Here is an 8,663-nt window from a genome sequence, read left to right as displayed (position 1 = left end):
ATGTGATTGAGTGGAGTGGGGTGGATTGGAGTGGGTGGCCTGGGTGAGGTGGATTTGGATTGGATAGAGCTGGATTGGAATGGGGTGAGGTGGATTGGATTGGGGTGGATTGGAATGGTGTGGATTAGATTGCTTTGGGGTAGGATGGATTGGAGTGGGGTGGGGTGGATTGGATTAGAGTACGGTGGTTTGGAGTGTGGCATATTAGAGTGGAGGGTTGGATTGGACTGGGCTGGATGGGGTGGATTGGATTGTAATGGGGTGGATTGGATTGAATTAGATTAGAGTGGGGTGGATTGGAGTGTGGTGGGCTGAATCTACTGGATTGAGTGGGGTGGACTGACCTGTGGTAGATGGATTGGGGTAGAGTGAGGTGGATTGGAGAAGAGTAGAGTGGGTTGGACTGCAGTGGAGTGGAGTGAGGTGGATTAGAGTGGGGTGGACTGGAAGGGGTGAATTAGATTGGAGTGTGGTGGATTAGAGTACAGTCAATTCGATTGCAGAAAGGTGGATTGGAGTGAGGTGGATTGGTGTGAGGTGGATTTAATTGGGGTAGGGTGGGTGAGATTTGTCTGAATTGTAGTGGTTTGGATTGGGGTGGGGTGGATTGGAGTGGGGTGGATTGTATTGGAGTGGAGTGGATTGGATTGAGGTGAGGTGGAGTGGATTGGAGTGGGTGGATTAGTTTGAAGTGGGGTGGATTGGGGAAGGAGTGTGGTGTATTGGATTGGAGTGAGGTGGGTTGAAATAGAGTGGGGTAGATTGAATTGGCCTGTATTGGGTCAATTGGATTGGTGTGGGGTGGATTGGAGTGGGGTGGGATGGATTGTGGTGAAGTGGAGTGGCATAGATTGTGGTGGATTTTAGTTGGGAGCATTGGGATGGAGTGGGTGGATTTGAATGTAGTGGTGGCAGATTGTAGTGGAGCAGATTAGAGTAGGGAAGATTAGAGTGCAGCGGATTGGAGTGGGGCATATTCTTTTGGTTTGGAGTGGGGCAGATTGTTTTGAATTTGAGTGGGGAAGATGGAGTTGGAAGGATTGGAGTGGTGTCGATTGTTTTAGATTGTAGTGAGTCAGGTTGGAGTAGGCAGATTGGAGTGGACAGATTGTTTTGCGTGGGGTGGGGAAGATTGGACTGAGGCAGATTAGATTGAGGCGGACTGTTTTGAATTGGAATGAGGTGGACTGGAGAAGATCAGAGTGAGGCAGATTGGAGTGGGGCAGATTGTTTTGGATTGGAGTGGGACAGATTAGAGTGGGACAGATTAGAGTGGGACAGATAGGTGTGGGGCAGATTGTTTTGACTTGTAGTGAAGCAGATTTAGTCGGGCAAATAATTTTGTATTATAATGGAGCAGATAGGAGTGGGGCAAATTAGAGTGGGACAAATGGGAGTGGGGCAGATAGTTTTTGGATTGTAGTGAGGCAGATTTAGTGAAACCAATTGTTTTGGATTGAATGGGGCAGATTGTTTTAGATTTGGGGTGGGACAGAGTGGAGTGGCTCAGATTGTTTCTGATTGGAGTGCAGCCGATTAGGATGGAGCAGGTTAGAGTGGGGCAGTCTGTTTTAGATTGGATTGGGGCAGATTGAAGTGGAGCAAAATGTTTTAGATTGGATTGGGGCAGATTGTGTTGATTGGAGTGAAGCAGATTATTCTGGATTGGAGTGAGGTGGGTTGGGAGGGTTGGAGTGTGGTGGATTGGATTGGATTCAGTGAGTGGTTTGGATTGGAGCAGGGTTGATTTGTGTGGATCCATATGGAGCGGATCATAGTGGGGTGGAGTGGGGTGATTATGCGTTAAAGCATCATTTCAGAAATTACAGATGAGCAAAAAACATTGTCGCTTTGAAATAAAATAATCTTCATCTTTTGAGAACAGCGACCATGTGCAACAGCAAAGGAAAGCATTAGTTCAAAGTGTGAAAAGAAGACCAAAATAAAATAAAGTTAACCATAGAAAATAAATCTTTGCAGTTTTGTTTGTCCTGCATTTTCAAATAGTACCTCAATCATGTCGGGAACAGCTGACGTGCACTGATTACGTTGAATCAATCAGTGCTTAGTCCCAACTCCACAGAGATGCACGGAAAGGATGTTAGGCCTGCCTAGACAAATTATGAGGATGTAAATAAGCAAGCCAACAACTAGTAAGCAACGGGCTGGCTCCAAATCCTTTTTTGTTAACAGTCTCTTGCATGCGAGGAGCGAGACCCTAAAATGGGTGTAACACTAGGAACACTTAACCCATTGTTTTCAGGCTGAGTGCTTCCCCACCAGGAGATAGCACTCCACCTGACTTGTAGTCAGGCCTTCAGTGTGATGTGATTTCAAGATGCGGATGGAAACAGGCAATTCATGATCGTGCCACAGGTGGATGTGTGTGAGTTGCACTTAGAGACTATAGGAATTTGTGTAGAGGCAGCAATGGAAGTGAACCATACGCAAGCTGGTTTAATGTAACTTTACTACACACACAAACTAATGTCCTGAACGTTCATCATCGCCCCACTTTAGAATACAATTGTCTGGCTGTAGACCTTTCATATTGCACTTCTGTGATAATCTTTGAAGGCCCCATACTAAGTATTAAGGGTATGTTTGCACCCGCAGTCCATGCTTCTGTAGATGTAGCCCTTGAACACGGGACACTGGCGGTCAACACCAGAGTACATGATACATTTGAAGGGATGAACCAATAAAACAGCAGGTCCATTGATCAGGCAGCTGCCAGTTCATCCATGCTGATAGTGCAGCAAGTTACATTCGCAGACCAAACCAAGCGCAGAAGCTCTGAGATGTTTCAGGTTCCACTGTGCTATATGCAGGTTCATGGTGATACGGCCAGTCCTTGGGTTGTTTTCAACTTCCGGTGCAAGTAATTCGACCTACAAGAGAACAAAATGAGATGGTGAACTATCACATTGCCTCTGTACAATGCTTAGTTTGAGCCGGTGGTTGCAGGTGAGGCCCATCTCCACTCATTTTTAGAGAACATCATAAATTCTCCTCGTAAGGCTTTCATCCAGAGCAAGAGACAGGGAAAAACAAAAAAGGGGGAATGAAAGATAAAGAGGAAGATGGAAAAACAGTGAAAAAGGAAAAAGCAGAGATTGAAAAGAACCTGAAACAGTGGGATAAGGGGATGGAGAGTGGCTGGAGGTGGCTTAAAGAGGCATGAGGTGGAATCAAGACTGTCCGCCTTGGTATTTGGCACCCCAACCTTCAAAGGCGCCAGCCAGATTCTTTTGAACAACACTGGGGGCACTAGTCCAGCCCTTTTTAGGTCTCGCTGAACCAACGCGCATGCATTGTTCTGTGAGAGTATAGTAGGCAAAACAAAGTCTTGAAACCAGCGAGGATTGTCCTCAATGCACGTGAGGTACTCAAGCGCAACGCTTCCCCAGCGCGCGCTTGGCCTCACTTCTCAATCACACCCCATATGGTGTTCCCTCCCACTCGCTCGCACATCAAAGGCTGCTGCTCCCCTGCCAATGCGCTCCTGCCCCGCCCGCCCCGCCCACAGCAATGCCAAGAGCTTGTTGACGGAGAGACTCTTTTAATTTTATTTATTTTAGAACATATGGAAAATGCGTTTGCCCTGCATTTTAACTCTCCTTTACAGTAAAAATTGTGAACATGTCTACTTTATATAACTTCGCCATTCCTGAATGAATTATCTGCCTCTCCATTGCAAGTCGAAAGCCCCCTTTTTCTGTCCCCCTCCCACTTGCCCTGATCGGTTGTTCCCACATATTGGCGTGCGCCTGATAGCGGTAATCTGATACATTGACCCTCAGAGTGCTGTGTGATTCTAGTCGCGGTATTTCAAATAAACAATGAGGTACATTGTCGTGGTCTCTCCATGGTTCATGTTCAAAATACAGCCCTGGCAAATGTAGCACGGCTTCTTTTTAGAAGATATTTGAAAGTTTACTTCTGTGGAAGAAAGTTTTTGTCACTTGTCTAGGTTCCGCAACCCTCCGCTCCCCCAACAAATTTGTAATTCATAACTGTCTCCACTTCTGTTGTTTTTCTCTCCCCATTCACATTATTTTCACCCACTCACTGGAATGCATTCACTTTGATGCTTTTGTGCTGTATTGTAACTTCATTTGTATAGCTTTTATACTCAGCGCTGGGCATCTAAGCGCATTTTCTCTCGCTACACTGTGGAAGGCGTTCTCCCTCATAGGGCCCGGAGGTCTCCCCCCACCCTCCAAGCACACACACAGCTGTGGGTTTCTCAGGGTTAAGAGACCTTGCACTGCAACCACCCCTCTCTCCACCTAATCAATACCCCCGCTGCCTGCCTCTCAACTCCAGCGGCGACATTTGCAGATCGCCCCCCCACACAGTAATACCAAGAGCTTGTTGACGGAGAGACTCTTTTAATTTTATTTATTTTAGAACATATGGAAAATGCGTTAGCCCTGCATTTTAACTCTCCTTTACAGTAAAAATTGTGAACATGTCTACTTAATATAACTTCGCCATTCCTGAATGAATTATCTGCCTCTCCATTGCAAGTCGAAAGCCCCCTTTTTCTGTCCCCCTCCCACTTGTTCTTTTACCTGCATTTTCAAACAGTACGAAGGAAGTTGTGAAAATTGCACACAAAAATACGGGCATGTTCATTTGTGAGTGTGCAGGGAATTGGAAAGTCGATTGCAAACTAAAAACGTCATGACAGCATTATTAAGACGGAGCTCTTCACCTTCCAATCGGTTGTTTGAGATCGCTGAGCAGTATTTCTTTTTTGCCTGCAGATTTATATAGCGCGAACTTGACCCGAAGGTATCGGATTGCGTTACAGGAGCACCACTCACGTTAGTTACACAAGGACACAGTTATTTTTGGTAGGCTTTGGGAGATGAATTGATTTGCGCAGAATCATAGAATGTTGAGCCAACGCCGAGGATCGAACCTAGGGGCATATTACCAAGAATAAGCGATAATTATCGCTAAGCTTGGTTAGAAGCAATAATTTTATCGCCATGCTTCGCCTATTTTTATCGCTTAGAAACCTTACAATTATCAAGGTTTATCTCCTAAGCGATAAAAATCGGCCGAAATGAATGAATATCGCTGTAAAGTCAGAGATATTCATGCATTACCGAGCTAATGCTCTTAGCCATGTTATCCACCTACCATTGGATAACATGGCTAAGAACTGCTCTGGGCAGGCGTAAGCTTTTGGAGATAATCACGCATAGCGCGATTATTTCCAAAACTAGGTAATAGGAGATAGCGATGTTAGCGACTGTTTCCAGTCGCTAACATCTTGGCACGCCCACTTTGCATGTCATTAGCGATAAATATCGCTGACATGCAAAGTGGGCCCCAAGATGATCGCTATCTCCTACTAGCTGTAGCTAACTGGTGTTAGCGACAGCTAGGTAATAGGGCGATAAAATTATCGCCGCTTTAGCGGGAAAAATTCCCGCTAAAGCGGCCATAAGGCCCTTGGTAATATGCCCCCTAGTTCCCCCGCTCCAGAGTCGGCAGCACTGGCTGTTAGGCCGCATCCTGTCAATTGCACACAGCTATGCCAAAGACGGGCCCGCCGGAGTAACATCCGCTGCTAAATTACTGTTACCTTGCATGTACATTTTCTCATTTGATTCAGTCATCTGACTCTGAGACATTATGAAAGACTGTCTGATAAATTATTGCCTGCATACACAGCGTACCCTTATATTGCACCTGTGTTCTTACGCTCCTTTTAATCAATATTAAAGATTAACCCCCAGATTCATCAAAGTCCCGTTTTGCGAGTCCTTAATAGCGATTTTTAAGGAATCGCTATTAAAGACTCGCAAAACGGGATGCATGTAGAAATCGCAATATTTTTTGCGATTTCTACTGCTTCCTTATTTGCGATTCGCTAATTGCTAATCGCAAATAAGGAATGGCTTTCCCATTCATTCCTATGGGCCAGGCCCATAGGAATGAATGGGGAGTCAATCCTTATTTGCGATTAGCAATTAGCGAATCGCAAATAAGGAAGTGATTTCAAGGGTGCCAGGGTGTCCAAAGGACACACTGTAGCACCCCTGAAATGCAAATATACACTGGTGTTGCGCACACACATGTCCAAAGGACATGTGTGTGTGTAACATACAACTTGCACTAAAGTGCATTTTTCTAAGTTTTCGCTATTTACCACAAAGTTACACTTTGCGGTAAATAGCGGCCACATATTGCGAATTCGCAATTTTAAAAAGGTTCATGAATAGCATTTAAGGAATCTCTAATTGAAATTCCTTAAATGCGATTCTTCGCAATTTAGCGATTTCTATAATTGCGATTTTTGCATTTGGGATGATGAATCCCAAATGCAAAAATTGCGCTCGCAAAGGGCCAGATTCTGAGAATCTGGACCTTTGCGAGCCGATTTTGGCTTCATGAATCTGCCTGATAGTCCACAGAGGAGAACCTAGAGCAGACATGATGACCGGTTTACGTTGGCTGTGATGTGCATTTTCATTGTTGCATTCTTGGTGCCGCTCATAAAGCCCCAGTGTCTGACTCCGAATTTTAGGTTTATTTCTTTAGAGGCTGCGGAGCTCCTGAGGTGATTAAAGTTAAAGTGTGATCTAGAATAAGCTTTGGGGGGTAAGGGTGAGACCATATAATCAAAAGGTGTAAAAGCTAATCAGTATTAGAAGACGTACTTGTGTGCGTTTGTGTATAGTTAAAAAAAACAAGGCCCCTCGTGATTCCCCCTTATAGACACTCATCAAATATTATTTATTTCTTATTTGGTGTTTCATATTTTGTGAAGAAGAACGCCTTTGTCCATATCAACGTGCCTTGCAGTGCTACAGCATAAAAGCAGGTGGTGCAGTTTGGTCCCTTGACATTATTTTCAGTGGTTTAGTGCAGTCCGGTCTGCTATTCAGCCAGCATTAGCATTCGCACAGAGTATGATTTCAAATATACATATGATTCGGTCTGTAATTGACACCAGTGGCACAGGTAGATGTGGGAGATTAGTTGGGTAGGGCATTTTGCACGGGTAGAGTAACATTACATGTGGACAGTTTGTAAAGTAGGACATAGCTAAAGTCTTTCTCTATGTTTTTAGACAGTGCGGTGTTTCAGAGTCTTTTTGATAGTTAGAAGGTTGCCAGCACATTTCAGTTGTTAGCAGTCTTCTGAAACATAAGTACTTCAGCTGTGCCCTCATAAATAAAAGAATGCATCCCAGAGCGCATGTCTTTGTGCAACAAAGGGTTTGCCTCCCCATTGTCTCTAGCTTTGGTTGGCAAATATCTCTGTCTCTGAAAGGCGAGAAAATTGAATAGGCTGTTGGTCAAAGTGCTTCACAGCCTTATTTGGAGGTCGTACGGGGTTGTGCATCCAATCTAAGTATAGGCCCTAAACTTTGTTAATTAGAAATTTGATTCTGTGGTGGACGCTTCAACCAAAATGTTTTCTGATTAATTAAGTAACTAAGTCCAACTTATTGATTTTCTTGAGTAAATGTCATCAGCATTAAATATTGACTTCAAGGAATACTTTAACTGGTTTGTGAGTCATTAAGTGGCACTCATTGCAGATCCTTAAGTTAGTGGGCGTGTCTCGACATTAGCACTATAGGTAAGATCCGGAGATCAAAGTCTTTTAAGAGCTTATGTGTCAGAGGTGGCCTTATCATGGCCTTGTCTGTGGCAATAAGCGCCTCTTGCTGTAGAGACAGGGCGTTAATGGTCACTATTGGACCTCTCCGAGGGCACAAGACCAGTGTGTCTCTGCAGTAATGAACTGCCCAATCAGAGGTCAACACTCCCACAGAGAAGGGTAAAGGATTCATGGACTAAGGTCACCAGATCACAACTTTCCAGTTCAGTTTTACCTTCTACAAAACATTGTTATGTGGGACTTTAGACCAACGAGTTCTATTAAGGTGACACGGACCATACCACTCGGAATGCATGGGGTTCCTTACACGTATGCAAAAGTCCAGAACTGGAGTATTGAGTCCCCGATGACGTGTAATATTTAGTAGGGGGGTGGGCTGATATGTGGACTTATATCCTGACTCCAAAGGCACCGCTTCACACATATCCACTTCACACATATCCCTTAGTCGCCTTCATCTCTGTGTCTTCTATTCCCCCTTCCCCTCCTCTGTTAGAGAGCGCCACAGACTCCGGAAGCATAGAAGGGGACGTCTAGCATTGCCAAACGTGGTTCTGTGTTCCTAGTCCCGCAGCGCTAGAGGCTGGGTATTAAGGCTACAACACTGTTACCAGGACCCCATACCTCTCTTGACTCACACAACACAGCTCACAAGAGACAACCTCACCATCTCCCTCTCTAAGATCAAATGTCAGCTCCCAGGAGGCAAGTCCTCCAGCCCTCCCTGTAAGAGCGCAGCCCAGCTCACAGGGCACGAGTCTTCCATTCCCCACTGAAATAACATTCCACACAACTCACAGGAGACAAGATCGCCATCTCTGTATTGAAATCTACTCCCAGGTCACAGGAGAGGAGCGCCTGATACCGGATTGAACAAGCATTTGCAATGCAATACTTCTCCCCTTTACCAAGTTTAAGCTTTTGGCATTGCAAATGACAAAATGCCTTTCTATTTATTTTTTAAAAACCAAATCATAAATAAAAGGCATTGTCATTTTCAATGCCAATAGCTC

General features: G+C 44.8%; 1 protein-coding gene across 1 annotated transcript in view; it reads right to left on the bottom strand.

Annotated features, from left to right (window-relative positions):
• Nucleotides 1-2,452: 2,452 nt before the first annotated feature.
• The window catches only part of LOC144818529 (permeability factor 2-like), a 58,412-nt gene continuing 52,201 nt past the window's right edge, over nt 2,453-8,663 (bottom strand). The window contains exon 4 of the mRNA XM_078676040.1: nt 2,453-2,891. Within this exon, the coding sequence (XP_078532166.1) occupies nt 2,834-2,891 (58 nt within the window). The 3' untranslated portion in view covers nt 2,453-2,833. The remainder of the gene's footprint in view (nt 2,892-8,663) is intronic.

Source organism: Lissotriton helveticus, chromosome 2_1 (genome assembly GCF_964261635.1).
Source record: "Lissotriton helveticus chromosome 2_1, aLisHel1.1, whole genome shotgun sequence".
Classification (NCBI taxonomy): Eukaryota; Metazoa; Chordata; class Amphibia; order Caudata; family Salamandridae; genus Lissotriton; species Lissotriton helveticus.
The sequence above is the reverse complement of the archived record's forward strand: the minus strand, read 5'-3'. Positions and strand labels throughout refer to the sequence as shown.